Raw genomic sequence first — 16,013 nt, 5'->3', positions numbered from 1 at the left:
CATTTCCGCAGCGGCCGTGGCCGTGGCCAGAGGCGGGGGATGGGGGCTGCGTCCCGCCAGCTGGGAAGGATTTGCGGGGACATGGGGCGGAGACGACGGGTGACTTCCCCTCGTATGGGCTTCACCCCCAGCCCCCCACAGTGGAGCCACCCCCGTCCTCTCTCCCAAGGCACTGAGAGGCTGGGGAAGTTGGGATGACCCCCAACAAGTTTGGCTCCTGTATGGGGTGAGGGTACCCGACACCGCCTCTTGGGGTGGATCCCGAGGGGAACATCCCCAGGCAGCCGCATCCTCCCAGGAGGGGCTCCGGAGCATCGACAGCATTTGGGGGGGGCCCACGGGAGTACCGGGGCAGCGATGGAGCCCTGCCTGGGGAGCCCCCACCCCCTCCCCCCGTCTGCACTCAGAATTTCTGTGGTTTGTGAGGATTTTTGCTGGGAAGGGGGGTGCGGGCGGTGGATGGTGCCGGATGTTTCCAGCGCCTGAGCCAGCTGCTGCTGCCCTGGCACCGGGACACGGCTCCCCACCCGCCTCCCAGAGAAGCTGTGCCCTTCCCAGGGGCGACTGACGCTCCGGGGGGTTATTTGGGGCCAGTATTTTGCCTGCCCACCCCAGGGCTTCACCGGGATGGGAGGGAGAGGAGGGTGGAGTGTGAAGGCTTTATCCGCCCTTCCCGGCAGAATCCCTTCCAGATGTGGGGCTGCCGGTGCTGGCGTTCATTACCCCGCTGGGTCATGGTACTCAGCACGGGTCGAGGGGGACGGGGCTGCCCCGAGGGGTTTGCAGGCAGATCCCACGCCAGACCCCTGCACCCCCTTAGCCAGGAATGGAAATGCTTTTTTTTTTTTTTTTTTTTTTCTTCCCCATTTTCCCCAGATTTGGAGCAAACTCACAGCACCGCCCCTCCTGTGACTTCGGGACAGGGGAAAAACACAGTTCCTGTGTCCCTGGGGCGAAGGAGTTGGGGTGACTCTTCACCAGCACCCCTTTCCCGAGTTCCCACAGCTCTGCCTGTCCCTGTCCCCTCTGGCACTGCCTCGGTGCTGCTGTAGGTGAGGTTATGTCAGTGCTTGGTGAGAAATCCTGTTCTTCGGGGGATTAGGGATGTGGCAAGCCGGGACTTGGCTCTCCAGCCCGAGCCAGAGGTTCTGGGGGCACAGGGGGGATGTAGCCGGGAGGAGGGGGGCAGCGGGGGCTCCGTGGGGCCTTTTCACCCCAAGTCAGAGAAGAAATCTCTCCCATTCCAGAGCTCCTGCTGAACCAGAAACTCAATTTCTTGCTTTTCTTGCCCAGAACCGGCCCCGCGGCGCAACCTGCCCTTCCTGCGGCGGTTCCCAGGGCTCAGAAACCTCGGGAAATCCCTCGGCGCTTGATACCTGGCTGGGACCAGGGTTTCACCTGCTCCTGGCAGCTCACCCCAGGCTTGGCCTCACCCCCCTGCCCTGCACACACACGAGTGTGCACAGGCACGGCTGTGAGTTTGTGTGTGAGTTTGTGTGTGATGGTGTGGCTGGGAAAGTCGCTGGGGTGTGGAACGACTCGTGCCCACACGTGTGTACGAGTGAGCACGAGCACCTGCACACGCCTGTGCCAACATCACACCTGTGCAAACACACGTGTGCAGTGCAAACACACGTGTGCGGTGCACACTCACCAGCCGTGCCGCCCGGGGGTGCGGGGGGATCTGGGAGTGCACGCAGTTGTGGGGGGATACGTGGAGATCAGGGGGTGCAGGCAGCTTGGAGGGGTACAGACAGATCGGGAGGAGTGCAGCAGCTCCTGGAGGTGCAGCACAGGAGGAGTACAGGCACTTTTGGGGGGGATGCTGGAGATTGGGGGGGTACAGGCTGCTCAGGGAGACGCAGCCACCCTGGGGGGTGCAGGGAGACTAGGAGGGTACAGATCTCGGGGGGGTAGGAGGAGTTTGGGGGGCACAGGCAGATCAGGTGGTGCCTCCTGCCTGCACCCCCACGGCAAATCGGGGCGGGGGGCTCCCTCCGGGCTCTCACTCCGCAGGTGAGCGCGGAGCCTCCGTGCCGGGGCCGGGGCCGGGGGGTGGGACCAGCCCGGCGATAAAACGGCGGCGCGGGCGGGACGGGACGGACGGACGGAGGGAGCCAGCGGCGGGGCTGGTGCCGGTGCGGAGGGTGCAGCGGATCCCTCAAACCGCTTATTCCCCCCTCGGTCCCCTCCCTGCGCTCCCCACGCCGGCAGCCGAGATGCCCAACTTCTCCGGGAACTGGAAGATGAAGAGCTCGGAAAACTTCGAGGAGCTCCTGAAGGCGCTGGGTGAGTGCAGCCCCACTCTCCGTCCGCGTCCCTCCGGGGCTCCCTCGGGCTGGGTGCGGCGCAGGGGAGACGGGGGGCAGCGGGGCTTCCCCCATCTCCCCTCCAAATCCTCTTCCAGCCCGGGAGTCACGGTGCCCGGAGCCGCCGTGTGCCGGGGGGATCCCTCTGCTCCCCCTTTTAACAAAGCTCTCGTGGTTGGTGCCCCACTGAGTGAGCAGAGGCACGGAGGGGGGGCCGGGCAGCGCGTCCCGATCCCGAGGGATCCCACACGGCCCCTGCGGATCCCCCTCTTTCGGGCCTGAGTTTCCCCTCTCTGGTGGTCCCCCAAGCATGGGCACCCCCAAGCATGGACTCTGCCACCGCCTCTGTCCCCCTCAGTCCCTCACTCCACATCCCCAAAGCACCCGCTGGCTCACCTGCCCCACGGACCCTGGGTACAGCCGGTGTCCCCAAACCAGCCCAGGCAGGACCCGCCGTGTTGGGGTCCCATCCTCACAGGCCTTGTCTCGGCCCCTTCGCCCCCCACCGCGGAGCTGTGTCCCTGGCGAGTGGGGGTGGGGAGGGCCAGGACTCACTGCAGGGGCTGGAACTCGGGGGGCACAGGCCGGGGGGTCCCCAGGGCTTTGGGCAGGATCAAATCCAGCTTCCCCACTGCTCCCCTCTGCCTGACCCGCTCCTCGCCAGCCGGGGAGCTGCCGGAGCAGAATATTTTCCAGGTTAGGGGATACGTAACAAATATTTCAGGATAATTATCACTTTCTTGGGTTTCACTCCCGATCCCCCGTCGCCCCTGCTCCCCGCCCTGGCCTTGCTGCTGGAACTGGCTCGGGGAAACCTCAGCAGGAAAATAAATCTGCCAGCCCCCCCCGGAGCCCTCTTCCTTTCCCACGGCGTGAGTGGGGGCTCCTGCTGGTGCCCTCGGCCCTCCCGGGTGGAGGGACTGGGGGCTTAATCAGCTTCACTCCCTCACACTGACTGCACCACATCACCCTGGCCTTGGTTTTGCTCCCTTTGGGGGCTGTTTCTTCTCCCCCACCGGCGTCAGCATCGTGGTGGGGGGCGTGGGGGGCTGTCTGCCCATGCGAGGTTTTGGGCATCCCCTGGTGTGAATCAGGTCTCGGGGGGAGGGAAGGTACCTGGGGGTGTTTGTGGGGACTCGATGTGGCCATTGAGGGGACCCCTCAGGGACGTGTCCCTTCCTGCTGTGGGGGATTTGGGCTCCTGGAGCCCCCCCGAGCACCCGCAGCCCCTCCGTATCTCCCCCGACCCTGTGCTGGGGGGGCCTCCTTTGTGCAGGGACCCTCAGTACACACCCAGAGGGTGACATGGGAACAATGTCCCCAAAGAGCAGCTCCCCGTGTGACAGCCGGGGGCTCCAGGACGTGATGGATGAGCCGCCTCTGGAGCGGGGACAAAGCCCCAGCTGCCCCGCGGTTGGCAAGGGGGCTGCGAGCGAGACGTGGGACCCCTCGGGGGGGGTCATGCGGGTCACCAAACACAGAGCTTGCAGTGGGGCTCTTGTCCCCGCTGTCACCCCACTCTGGGTGAGCCCTTGCCCCCATCACCCCTGTCCCTTCCCCCGGGTGCATCCAGCGCCAAACCCGGCCCCCCCCTCCTGCCCCCTCCACCAGGTAATGAGAGCCAGATGTGGCCCAGATGTGGCCGGGGGGGCTAGTCCGTCCTCCCGTGGGTTGCCTTGAGCCACCTGCAGCACTCGGTGTACCCTGGGACGTGTCACTGCCAAGTGTGGGGGCTGTGGCCGCGGCCCCCCCCATGCCCCCCCAGGCTCGGGGCAGGCCAGCGAGCTCCACACGGCCCCGAGGGTACTGAACCAGCCCGGGGGTTCACCGGGGGTCGCTGTGGGTGCGGAGGGGGAGCTCGGTGCCGCCGTCCCCTCCTCCAGGCGTGAACATGATGCTGCGGAAGATCGCGGTGGCGGCGGCAGCGAAGCCGGCGGTGGAGATCCGGCAGGACGGGGAGAGTTTCTTCATCCGCACCTCCACCCCCGTGCGCACCACTGAGATCCGCTTCAGGGTGGGCGAGGAGTTCGAGGAGCAGACAGTGGACGGGCGACCCTGCAAGGTGTGCACGTGGGCACGCACGGCACCTGCACACGTGTGTGTGTGTTACTCTGTGTGTGTATGTGTGTGTGTGTGAGTGTATGTGTGTGTGCACTTTGCACCAGGGCAGGTCTCCCTCGCCTGTGTCACACTGACCTGTGCACACTCATGCCTGCACACACATTACATGGGGGCATTAGCTGTCTTATGTGCACAGGTGTGCACACAAAGGGGGGTGTGTGTGTGCATGTACACGTGTCTGTGCACACATGTGAGTTTGCATGAACACGTTTGGCATGAGGGCAGGGGCTCTCACTTGTGTGTGTGTCTGCTGTAGGCTGCTTCCCCTCTTTCTGCACCCCAACCTCTCCTTGTGCCCCCCAAGCTTTTCCTGAGCTTTCCATCCCCTCTCTGCATCCCCCATCTTTGCCTTGAGCCCCCCAATTCCATCCCATGGCTCCAACCCTTCCCTGGGCCTCTGATCCCTCTCTTGCACCCCACATACCTTCCCTGTGCACCACAAAACCTCAACCCCTCCTTGTACAACTCAGCCCCTTCCCGGTGCCCCCAACCCCTTCCTGGTGCCCCCAACCCCTTCCCGGTGCCATCAACCCCTTCCCGGTGCCCCCAACCCCTTCCCGGTGCCCCCAGCCCCTTCCCGGTGCCATCAACCCCTTGCTGTGCCCCTCATCCCCTCCCTGCCCCCTCCAGGTGACAGATGAGCCCGGACACCCGCCTGGCGCAGGGACAAACGGCCCGTTCCGCTCCCAGGGGTGGTGACAGATGCTCTGGTGTGGGCGGGAGGTGTCCCCGGCGTTCCCACAGCCCCATCCAGCGCTGCCCTCCTCTGTCCCCCCGCAGAGCTTGGCCAGGTGGGAGAGCGAGAACAAGATGGTGTGTGAGCAGCGCCTGCTCAAGGGCGACGGGCCCAAGACGGGCTGGTCCCGGGAGATGACCAACGACGGGGAGCTCATCCTGGTGAGGGGGAACCCGGGGCCTGGGGGCAACGGTGTGTGTGGGGAAACTCCCATGGGATGGGGTGGGATGGGGAGGTGGCCACGGCCATGCCTGTGACCCTGCTTCTCCTTGCAGACCATGACAGCCGACGACGTTGTCTGCACCAGGGTCTACGTCCGGGAGTGACCCCCCGGCTCAGCTGACACCCCCCCCACGCCGGTGGCCCCGTATTCCCCCCTTCCCCACCCCGTGTCCCCTCAGTCCCCTGCACTCATCCCCCGGCCAGGGGGAGGGTGTTGCATCTCCCCACGGGGGTACATCAGCGAACCCCGTTTTTGTCGGGGGACACACACACACGGCTTTCCCCCCCTCTGCAGGGCGGGGGCTCTCTGGGGGCAGCAGGATCTCCTGTTCTGGCCCCGCTCTGCTGCGGATGAAGCGCTCGGGGCCTGGCGAGGCGCCGGGGTGCGGCGGGGGGTAACGCGGCCCCACCCTGCCCTTTGGGCTGGTTTGAGCTGGTTTGGGCTCGGGCTGCTGTTGGTTCCTCGCAGCCCCCAGCCCTGCCCTGTGACCCCTCCCCAGTATTTATTTGTGAATATTGTACCAGACGGTAACAGCAACCCCCCCAGCCTGGGGCACTGCCAGGTCCCAGCTCCCCCAGGGTCCAACTTCCCTCTGTCACCTCCCTCCTTTTCCAATAAATGTCTTATGACCCCCCCCGTGGTATCCCTGTCTCTCCTCCTGGCCCCACTGGCACACAGATCCCTCACGCTGGGTCTTACAGTCTGGATCCCACATGCCAGATTCTGCACTCTGGATCCCATAGCGTGCATCCTGCACCCCAGATCCTACAGCCTGAACCCCACACCCCGGACCGTGCACCCCCAATCCTACAGCCTGAACCCCACACCTCGGATCGTGCACCCCAGATCCCACACTCCAGATCCCACACCCCGGATTCCACACCCTGGATCCTTCGCCCTGGATCCTGCACCCCGGATCCGCTCCCTGGCTGTTGCGCAAGGGGCCGGGGGCGAGGGCGGCAGCCGGGTTGGCACATCCCGGCGTGGGAAGCGGGTGGTGGCTCCGAGGTGACCGTGGGGTGACTGTGGGGCAGGGAGGGCGGTGTGTGGCTGGGGCTCTGCCTCAGCTGCAGTGTGGGGTGTGTGAGACCCTATCCCACGTGGGGCCAGGGGGAGCCAGGGCACCCTGTGGGTGCTGCCAGCTGGGATCCAGCTCCGGGAGTTTCCCAGAGATGCTCTGTGGGGGCTGCCCGATAATTGCCGTGCATGGGATGGCATTAATTACCCCAGGAGAGGGGCACTCAGCCCGTGTCCCTACCAGGGCTAAGCTGGGGGGTGCAGGAGGGGTCAGGGTGCAGGCAGGGTCGGGGTGCAAGACTGCCCTGCCTCCAGGTTTGGGATGCTGCTGCCCCCCGTGCCCTGCCCAGCTCGGCTCTCCCAGAATGGGCCGGGACCCCTCTGCCAGGGCAATCCCCGAGCCGCTGTGGGGCAGGTGGGGGGCGCTGCCCCACCGAGCTCAGCCGTGCGGTGTTGGGGGGGCCCTTAGAGGGGGATGGAGAAGGGAGCCAGGGCTCAGGGTTGGCTTCACCCCCACGCCCGGGGTGTGATCCTGCACCCCGGGAGCACGTCCAGAAGCGAGAAGGGTGTAATTACACCTTCCCTGGGGAGGAGGAAGAGAAGCCGAAGGGGGAGGAAGGCTCCGGTATCTCCAGGTGGACACTTGGCAGGCACCCATCTCCCCCGTAGCCATTCCCGAAGCGCTGCCAGGGCCGTGTCCTGGCTCTCCCGACCTCCGCGAGGGTGGGCGCAGGACCCGGCCCCCTCCCCACTTCATCCAACCGGCCACTGCTGCCCCCGGAGACCCCGGGAAAGGCACGGCCGGGCGGGAGCAGCCGGTAATGGAATCCAGCCGTGCCCCCCGGCTCCGACGGCTTCTCCTCCTTGGAGGAATATCCGCTTTCCCCTCCGCAAGCCCTGGGGACGGCTCTGGTTTGCCTCCGGTCGGGGGGATCATTGGGGGGGCTCTGAGACCCCGAGAGCTGGGGCAGCACATGTGGATGGCGACTGGTCTGTGGCTGCCTGCGCTGCCCCCACAGCGGCCCGGGGGTCCCGTTCTGCTGCTCTGGGGGGCTCCAGGAAGGGCAGCGGCGGGAGGTGCCCCCTCCCCGGTGCACGGCCGCGGCTCGGGCCGTTGGATGGCGGCTGCTCTCGAGACAAAAGCAAATTCCTCTGTGCGGGGCTGGGTAGCGGGGCTGGGATGGAGGGGCTGTGAGTGACCCCAAAACGGCTCTGGAGGCTGTTCCCCCCTCCCATGGCTCCGTGTGGGTGGTGTCGAGGTCCTCGGCTCCTCTGACCCAGCACTAATCCTCCCCGGTGACCCCGGTGGCCCCCGGGCGGCCCCGCTGCCCCCCCGGGCTGGGGAGGGGGCCGGGCTGGCCCCTCGCCTTTCATCTCCGGAGACAAAGCGGGGCCCGGCCCCCTCCCCGTTCTGTGCTCAGGGAATGAATGCCCGACCCTGGGGGGCCCTGGCCCCTCACCCCGGAATTTTTCCATGCATTTTCTGCAAGCAGAGGCTGGGCTGGGTGTGGGGGAGCTGCGGGGGGACGGGGCTGCGTCTCATCTCCCCGGCGGGAGGGAGCGGGACGCGTCGCTCTGCCCGGAGCGAGGGGGCTGTGCTGGCTCCTGCCCTGCCGGGGATGTCCCTGCTCGGGCAGGGGGACAGGACCCTCGGGCAGGCTTGGGGGGCCACCCCCCCTCCGGTGGGGATGGGGGTAGAGGAAGGAGGCTGAGCTGGATGAGATCATCTCCCCACACACATCCCCAGGCCCACGGCACGAGGAAGGGACACAGCATGACCCCAAACTGTGCTCCCCAAGGGCTGGTGTCACCCCCCAGTCACCCCCACACCCTCCTGGCTGGCCACTGCCCATGTCAGAGCCCACCCTGGATGGTCTGGAGGGTCCAGGCTGGCTGCTGGACATCCTCGCCCAGTCCAGACGGGCTGACTTGACTGAGGAGCTGGGGACAGGGGGGTGCCAGCCTCAGGGGGGCTCGGCCCTCCGCTGCCCCGCTCTCCAGAGGGGTCCCTGGCTGTGTGCCAAACTTGCTGGTCACGGGGCCTCGGCTCGGGGGGATCGGGTGGGCCCGGTGCCAGGCAGGGCTGGGGCATCGTGCAGCCACCACTTGTCCAGGTGGGCTCTGGCACACGGCACAGGGGTTCCTGCCTCGCGGGGGGGGCCAGCTCCTTGTACCCAGCGTGGCAGGAGGAGACCCTGGTCTCAGGGGTGGCCCCAGATAACCGGGGTGACACGCGTGTCCCCGGGGGTGTCCCCACGGCTCAGGGCAGGCAGGGACGCTGACGCCTGGGTGGCTCAGCAAGGCGTCGTCAGCCCCGGGGGAGGGCGACTGTCACTCCTGCGCGGGCTCACCCCCTCGCTGTGCCCGGCAGGCTGGGGGCTGTGCAGGAGTTCCCCCCTTCCCCCCTACTCCCCTCGGCTGGCGGCCGGCCAGCATTGTTCTCCCGTCGCCTCCTCCTCCTCCTCCTCCTCCTCCTCCTCCTCCTCCTCTCCCCCTCCAGCTGCATCTGGCGCCGGAGCTTTCCTGGGCTCCAGTGGAGGGGGAGTCTCTAACCTCAGCCACTCCGAGCCCCCTGGCCTGGGCTCCCCTGGGCAGGGGCTGGGGGGCTTCACCCCCATCCCATTGTGGAGGGGAATCCTGTCCAGCACATGCATGTGGAGGGGGCATGGGGGGGTCATGGGATACAGTTTGGCCCCCAGTAGGGTTTTTTTTGGGGGGGTCTCCTTTAACTGCTCAGTAGTCCAGCTCTGCCCCACAGCTGGAACCTCCCATGGGGTGAGTGCAGGGCTGAAAAAGGGGGCTGAAGCTCTTTGGCAGGAGTCTGCCTCCACTGTGGGGTCTGCAGGGACGCTGAGATGGTGCAGAGGTTCCAGGAGGTGACTGGGGGTGGGTTCTGAAGTGGCTCTAGGGGTGACAAGGGCAGGGCGAGGGACTGGGGGTATGCATGGAGCCAAGACTGCTTCAAGAGAGGGGAGAAGGGCAGAGGGACACGGGGGGCTTGCAGGGCTGGCAGATGGGAGAAAGGAAGCAGGACAGACCCCTACCTAGGCTTGGGGTCTGTGTCCTCCCCTGCAGGAGGAGCTGGGAGCAGCCACAGGCAGGGGAGGGCAGGATCTGGCACCTCCTGGTTGTGTAAGGATGGGGAAACTGAGGCACACCCGAGATCAAAGTGGGGCAGAGTCACTGCCCCCGGGCTCCTGCTGCCCCACGCTCAACCCCACACCCTGCCCCACGCTCAACCCCACACCCTGCCCCACGCTCAACCCCACACCCTGCCCCACACTCAACCCCACACGGAGTTGGGATTCGCATTTAATGCCAAGTACAAAGTCACCACCCCTACCCCTCCTCCCCCCAAAAAAGAAAAACTTCTAAAATTCTTCCAAAAATAAATTAAAGGGAAGGGACGGGTCCCCCCCAACCCCTCCTGTCCTGTGCAAAGAGAAAAGAGCCACCCCCTCTGCATCCCAGGCCTGAGCAAGGCTCCAGTAAGGAAAGAAATGGGCAAAGCAAGGGGCTGGGGGCCCAGGCAGCAGCCCCCCGCAGTGTGGGGCCAGGAGTGGGGCGCCCCTAAAGGGGCTGGGCAGTTGCCCTGCTCCCCACACTGGCTCCAGCACAAAGCTTGGCCCCACCACAGCAGATGGGGAAACTGAGGCAGGGGCACCAGGTACCCTCTCCTCCTCTCTGGCCAGGGCTGAGCCTTCCCTGCGTGGGATGTGCCCGCCAGCAGCTGGACCCGGCCTCATGCCCCTTGGGCACCCCGCCCAGAGCAGCAGCGGTCCCACTGCCCCGGGGCTGGCAGCAGGGCAGGGCAGGGCAGGGGGGCCTCGCCCGGCAGGGCTGCGGGGCTCTGCCGGCTCCCGGGGGGCTCAGGAGGTGAAGTGCTGTCGGAAAGGCGACCTATGTACATCCCTGAACGTGGCGGCTCCGCCAGCCCTGCCCGCAGCCCCAGCCCTGCCCGCAGCCCCGGCCCTGCCCGCGCCGGGGGGCTCCGAGCCCCCGCTATGAGGTCTGGCACTGCACGTGCTGGCGCACGCCGTCCTCGAAGTCGTCCTCGTGGTAGGCTTCTCCAGCGTAGGGCCGCCGGCCGGGCCCGCCGTGCGCCGTGTAATCGCTGAGCTCCACCTCCTCCGTGTCCTCCGTGGCCATCACCTCCTCTTGCGGGGGGAAGAAGGCTTGGAGCTGCCGCAGGCGGTCGGTGGGGAGCCAGCCCGGCTCGGGGAACTTCACCTGTGACCAGGGAGAGGATGTGAGGGGTGGGGTGGCACCTCAGGAAGCCCAGTGGAGGGAGATGTTCAACTCCCACCCTGCTCTACCTCACCTCGAACTGCAGGATGAGCTTTCCTTTCTGAAAGGGACTCCTGTAGACGGGCATCCCCTCGTTGGGGATACACTTCAGGTCCCCGGGCCGGATCACATCACCTGAGAGCCAAACGAGAGTCACTGTGCTGTGCTGGCAGCTGCCAAGCCCCCACCGCTCTCACAGGTCCCCGAGTGTCCCCTCACCTGGCTGGGAGGACACGAGCAGGGTGCGGTTGTCCAGGGTGCGGATCACCTGCCTACACCCGCACAGCGCGTCTGCCAGGCTGATCTCCCTCCTGACAATGAGGTCGTCGCCGCTGCGCCGGAAAACAGGATGTTCCTTCTGATCCAGGACGATGATGATGTCCCCGGGCTCCAGACCGGGCACCTGGTCCCCTTCCTCGTGGAAGGTGATTTTCTGCCCATCCTTCATGCCTGTGAGGAGCGCGGGCAAAACTCAGGGCGTGTGTGGCACTTTGGGGTAACCCCACTCCGCCCTCAGCCCTGTCTCACCTTTATCCAGGTGGACGCTGAGGATCTTCTTCTCCCGCACAACCTTGCGGCCGTTGCAGGTGAGGCAGCAGTCGCGGGGCCGGATCCACTCGCCCTGGCCCTGGCACTGGGAACACACGGTCTGGATCTGCTGGATCATGCTGGGCCCCAGCTGGTGGATGCGAACCTCCATGCCCGAGCCGTGGCACTTGGGGCACCTTCTCTGGGCGCCCTCCCGCACCCCGCAGCCTGCGCCGAGGGGGGCAGAGGGTCAGGCAGTGAGGTGGGGGGTTCTGGGGCGGCCCCCCAGCCCCTGCAGCCCCTCACTCACCTCCACACTTGCGGCAGATGACGTTCTTCTGCAGGGACAGCTTCCGCGTGGAGCCATTGTACAGGTCCTCCAGTGACACCGAGAGCTGGTGCACCACTGTCTTCCCTGGGCACAGGGGAGGGCTCTGCTCAGTGCCTGGCTCAGCACCAGCCTCGTGCCACCCCCCATGCCATGGCTGGACTGGCACTGGACACCACTTAGGATCACCAGGTCCCCCCAGAGCCAGACTTGCTCCTTCCTCAAGGACGGAGGAGGCAAGGACACAGACAGAGACAGTTTCACTCCAGGCTGGGCATCTCCAAGCCTGGATCCTGCTGGCTGCCCTGGGCCCCCAGCATGGGCAGGGCACAGCTCCCACCCCAGGGCTCTCAGCCACCCTTCAGCTGCTCCAGCTGGACTCGCTGGGACGATTCCCTCGGCCTCCTAATTGCCCTGCTATTAACTCCTGCCATCTCAGCAAGAAGTGCCGTGGAGTCACCCGTCCCGAGTCACCGTGTCCCCGTGACCCAGGCTGAAGGCATCCGAACAGTCACCGGGCCGGCCCCGCACGCCCCGCGTCCTGCTGCCACCCCCGGGGCTGCATCTGTGACTCAGCTCCAGCCCCGAGGACGGCGGGGGAAAGCCGGGACAGGGACAGGGAAGGGCCCTTTGAAGAGCGGCAGGTGGAGAAAGTAATGAGGGTGGTGAGGAGCTGCAGCGGGCTGTGCCGCAGGGGCAGAGACAGCCTGGGGGTGAGCTGGATCCCGATGTTCCCAAAGCCAGTGCTGTGCTGGCCACCAGCCTCCTCTCACCTCAGTGTCCCAGCAGGTCTGTCACCCCCTGAGACAGTGCTGTGCTGGCCACCAGCCCACTGACACACAGGGGTCCCAGCAAGTCTGTGACTTGCCAAGCCAACGTCACACTGCATTTGGGCATCAGCCCTCTCCCACATCATGGTTCCCTGCATCCTCCAAGCCAGTGCTGTGCTGGGCACCAGCTCCCTCCCACCACAAGGTCCCAGCAGGTTTGTCACCTCCCGAGTGAGCATCGTATTGGGCACCAGCCCTCTCCCACCCCGGGGTCCTGGTGAGAGCCCCTCGTTCCCCTACCTCTCCTGTCTGCCCGGCCGCGCATCCGCACTCCCCCTCCAAAGAAGAGGTCGAAGATGTCCATGGGGGAGCCGAAGCCGCTGCCTCCCCCGCGGCCCCCCAGGCCGCCTTCCTTCATGGCCCGCTCGCCACCGCGGTCGTACAGCGCCCGTTTGTGGGCGTCCGACAGCACCTCGTAGGCCTGGGAGATCTGCTTGAACTGGGGAGGGGGAGAGGTGGGTGAGGTGGGAGAGGGCCAGCGGGGAGGGGCTGGGGGGCTGCACGTACCCGCTCGCCCTCGCTGGGGTTCTTGTCGGGGTGGTAGCGCAGCGCCAGGCGCCGGTACGCCCGCTTGATCTCATCCAGGCTGGCGCCCGGCCGCACACCCAGCAGGTCGTAGTAGCCCGTCTCCTTCACCATCTTCCTGGCTGTGATGTGCTGGGACAGGAGAGAGCTGTGAGCCTGGGACTGTGACAAAGCCTGGGGTCTCTGCGTGGCCCACGACCCTCTGACCTGGCCCAAAACCCCCACTGATCTCTGTTCTCCCCTGCACAACCCTACCTCAGTTTCCCTCCAGCAGCATCCCACTGGGACAGAGGGTGGTGGTCAGGGGGTGTCATCAGTGTGACAGGCACACCCCACACACGGGTCCTGCAAGTGTATGTGTGTGTGTGGGAGGGGGGTGGACACCCCAAAGTCCCGTCCCACCGCAGGACCCCCCCAAAGGGCTTTGATCCCTGCTCTCCTTCCTGCACAGCCCTGCCTCAAGCGTCTCCCCCCGCAGGGTGGCAGGGTGTCAGGGGATGTCTGAGCGGGGTGACATCCTGCTCCGCGGGTGTGGGGACAGCCAGGCACCGCACGGGGGTCCAGGAAGAAGCGGCGGTGCCGGGGGCTGCCCCTGTCCCCCCGGGGCCATGTGCCGCAGCCGATAAGCCCCGCGTGGGGTGGGGACATGTTTATCTTGCGACACGGGGGGACGCGGGGAAGCGCCCGTGACCCACGCACGAGTAAATAAATAACCGGTTCCGACACCGGACCGGCTTCCCCGGGACTGGAGCTGGGTCCGTCCCCCGGGAGCCCCCCCGGGGCTGGTACATCTCGTCGGGTCCAACGCGGGATCCCCGCGGCTGGATCCGGGTCTGTCCCCCGGGACTCGTCCCCCGGCCGACTCTGGGGTCGCGACCCCCGGGGCCGGTTCTGTCCCCCTACACCGGGGCTGGGTCCGTCCCGGCCGGTCCAACCCAGGACCGCCGGTGGGGCAGCTCTGCCCGCCGATGGTCGCGGGGCGGGGGTGTCGGGGTTACGGGGCGGAGATGACACGGTGACATCCCGTTCACAGCCGCGGAGGTACCCAGACCATACACCGGGTGTGGAGGAGCGGACTCCGGGCCCGGTGCTCACGGAGCGGAGGTCGCCCCAAAGCGCTCCCGGAGCCCTCCAGGCCCGCAGGTCATCCCGATGAGCCTCCTCAGGGGTGAGAGGGCCGGGACCGCGGCTGACACCGGCGGGGCGGGGCGGGACGGCTCCTGCCGGGGGGCTCCGGGGAGGTTTGGGAGGTGCCGAGGGGGTCCGGGGTTCGCGGAGGGGTCCCAGGGGCCGCCCCCCCCACTCACCGCCGCCGCCGCCGCTCCGCCGCCGTCTCCGAACTCTCTGGAAGCCGCGGGCACGCCCCCCGCTCTGTCCCCGCCCCCTCCGCGCCGCACGCCGCGCCCATTGGTGGAAACGCCCTCCTCCGCCCGCCCATCACCCACCTCCCCGGTGCTGATTGGTTGTGGGAGTGTCCTTGCCTGCTCGGGAGGCGGGACGCCGCGTCGCGTTGTGATTGGCTGAGATAGCTGCTGGGCCTGCCCCCAGGGTGCACTCCTTCTCGTTCATTGGCTGGAAGAGGGTGGCCAACCAGAAGGAAGGGAGGGGAATGCGGATGCCGCGGGCGTCCGGCAGAGGGCGCGCAGGGAGCGCGGGGCGGGGCGCGCGGGGCGGGGCGGTGGGCGTGGCCAGGGCTGCGGGCAGGGGCGGGGCAATGGGCGGGGCTAGTACCGCCAGTGGGGCGGAGCGGTGGGCGTGGGCGGGGCAACGGGAGTGGGCGGGGCAACGGGCGGAGCAATGAGAGAGTGGGGCGGAACAATGGGCGTGGTCATAGTGGCAATGGGCGGGGCCGGGATGGGGCGTGGCAGTGGGCGTGGCCGCAGTGGCCGGGGAAGGGGTCACGGAGGTCACGGGGGTCAGGGGGGTGGTCGGGGCTGGGGCGGGGGGACATGACCGGGAGTGTCACCGGGGGACTCCAGGGGTCCTGGGGTGGGGGCACAGGGAGGTTTCAGGGAGCCCTGCGGGGGTCACAGGAGATATTCCCGGGGGTCTGGGATGTCACAGGGGGTCCTGGGTGGGCTTGGGGAGTCCCAGAGAGGAGGAGGGTACCCAGAAGGGCCACAGGGGGTTCTTGTGGTGGTCACGGAGGGGTCCTGAGGAGGACTCTGGGGGTCTCAGGAATGAGTAGATAGGGGAATCAAGGGGACTCTTTGAGGGGCCACAGAGGGTTCCCCTGGGAGTCACAGGTTCCTTCTGTGGGAACCCGTGGAGTGGGTGGGGATCCGGGGGGTCACAGGATGGTCTCCAGAGGTCTGGGGTATTTTGGGAAGGGTGATAAGCCTGGGGAGCTCGCAGTGAGGGCAAGGGGCCCTAGGGGCATCTCTGCTCTCCCCTCCCCTGTGCACTGGGGGTGCCCACAGAGATCACAGCAGAGCCTTTCTGGGGCTTCATGGTTGTGTTCCCCCTCCCCAAATTGGCTTTTTTTGTGGTAAGGATGCCAAGAGCAGGGAGGGGGTCTGGGGGCTGAACTGTGGGGTCTGAACTTGGGGACCAGTGTCTGTCTTGAGATCTATGGGCCTGAACTGGGGGTCTGATCCTGGGGTCTGGGATCTATCCAGGGGTCAGAACTGGACATTTCTCAGGCATTTCTGTGGCCCCTCCAGACTCTGATGTCCACCTGTGCCCCCCCCAATGGGCTCAGGTCAGTCCTGCCTGGGGGTCTGGCCATGGTCTCTGGCCAGTGAACCCCTAGGGGAGGAGGAGGAGGAAAGGGAGGGGGAGGAACATGCCAGAGGTTGTGATGGGGTTTGGGGGTTGCTGAGCCCCCCGGTCATGACCTCCCCTCCCTGTGCTCTGGCTCAGCCCTGCTCTCCCCCTGGCCATGTTTGGCCAGGCCAGGCCCCTCTGCAGCCTCCAGGGGGTTGCAGGGCAGGGTCGAAGGGTCCTGCGGGCCTGGAGGTGATAAATCCCCCCCACCCGAAACCCAACCCCGGCTGGCAGCTGCTGCCCTGCCAGGGCCAGAGACCCCTGGCCCACCTGCCCTGGGAATGTGCTCAGAATTCCGGAGAGAAGCTGCTGCCGCTGGGTGACTGATGGCAATGGGCGGGGA

The 16,013-nt window shown here is 66.7% G+C and overlaps 3 protein-coding genes across 5 annotated transcripts in view; 2 read left to right on the top strand and 1 right to left on the bottom strand.

The window, feature by feature from the left end:
• Window positions 1–2,084: 2,084 nt before the first annotated feature.
• On the top strand, window positions 2,085–6,017 carry CRABP2 (cellular retinoic acid binding protein 2). The gene is made up of 4 exons (XM_063420536.1): window positions 2,085–2,289; window positions 4,193–4,371; window positions 5,211–5,327; window positions 5,442–6,017. The coding sequence occupies exons 1-4, from the start codon at window positions 2,220–2,222 to the stop codon at window positions 5,490–5,492; spliced, it is 417 nt and encodes a 138-aa protein (XP_063276606.1). The 5' UTR covers window positions 2,085–2,219; the 3' UTR covers window positions 5,493–6,017.
• A 3,688-nt stretch (window positions 6,018–9,705) lies between these two features.
• LOC134562863 (dnaJ homolog subfamily A member 1-like) lies at window positions 9,706–14,326 on the bottom strand. Of its 3 annotated transcripts, none has more exons than XM_063420479.1 (8): window positions 14,215–14,326; window positions 12,887–13,036; window positions 12,620–12,818; window positions 11,532–11,636; window positions 11,222–11,449; window positions 10,913–11,143; window positions 10,728–10,828; window positions 9,706–10,636 (listed from the first exon to the last, which is right to left on the bottom strand). In XM_063420479.1, exons 2-8 carry the CDS (start codon window positions 13,016–13,018, stop codon window positions 10,409–10,411), a joined length of 1,224 nt encoding a protein of 407 aa, XP_063276549.1. In that variant the 5' UTR covers window positions 13,019–13,036; window positions 14,215–14,326; the 3' UTR covers window positions 9,706–10,408. The 3 variants fall into 3 exon arrangements, with proteins under 3 accessions (XP_063276549.1, XP_063276548.1, XP_063276550.1); XM_063420478.1 differs by lacking the exon at window positions 14,215–14,326 and adding an exon at window positions 13,160–13,233; XM_063420480.1 differs by lacking the exon at window positions 14,215–14,326 and having other exon boundaries at window positions 12,887–13,048.
• The window catches only part of BCAN (brevican), a 35,468-nt gene continuing 32,710 nt past the window's right edge, over window positions 13,256–16,013 (top strand). The window contains exon 1 of the mRNA XM_063420356.1: window positions 13,256–14,072. Within this exon, the coding sequence (XP_063276426.1) occupies window positions 14,057–14,072 (16 nt within the window). The 5' untranslated portion in view covers window positions 13,256–14,056. The remainder of the gene's footprint in view (window positions 14,073–16,013) is intronic.

Source organism: Prinia subflava, chromosome 31, assembly GCF_021018805.1.
Source record: "Prinia subflava isolate CZ2003 ecotype Zambia chromosome 31, Cam_Psub_1.2, whole genome shotgun sequence".
NCBI classification, from domain to species: Eukaryota; Metazoa; Chordata; class Aves; order Passeriformes; family Cisticolidae; genus Prinia; species Prinia subflava.
Note: the sequence above shows the minus strand (reverse complement) of the source record. Positions and strands in the feature narration are given on the sequence as shown.

Bases quoted from the DNA above. Each gene is read 5' to 3' on its own strand.
- CRABP2 (XM_063420536.1), top strand. From the start codon at position 2,220: ATGCCCAACTTCTCCGGGAACTGGAAGATGAAGAGCTCGGAAAACTTC. The intron at 2,290-4,192 runs GTGAGTGCAGCC...CCCCTCCTCCAG, and splicing joins GGAGCTCCTGAAGGCGCTGG to GCGTGAACATGATGCTGCGG. The intron at 4,372-5,210 runs GTGTGCACGTGG...GTCCCCCCGCAG, and splicing joins TGGACGGGCGACCCTGCAAG to AGCTTGGCCAGGTGGGAGAG.
- LOC134562863 (XM_063420479.1), bottom strand. From the start codon at position 13,018: ATGGTGAAGGAGACGGGCTACTACGACCTGCTGGGTGTGCGGCCGGGC. The intron at 12,819-12,886 runs GTACGTGCAGCC...CCCCCTCCCCAG, and splicing joins ACCCCAGCGAGGGCGAGCGG to TTCAAGCAGATCTCCCAGGC. The intron at 11,144-11,221 runs GTGAGACAGGGC...CGCTCCTCACAG, and splicing joins CAGCGTCCACCTGGATAAAG to GCATGAAGGATGGGCAGAAA.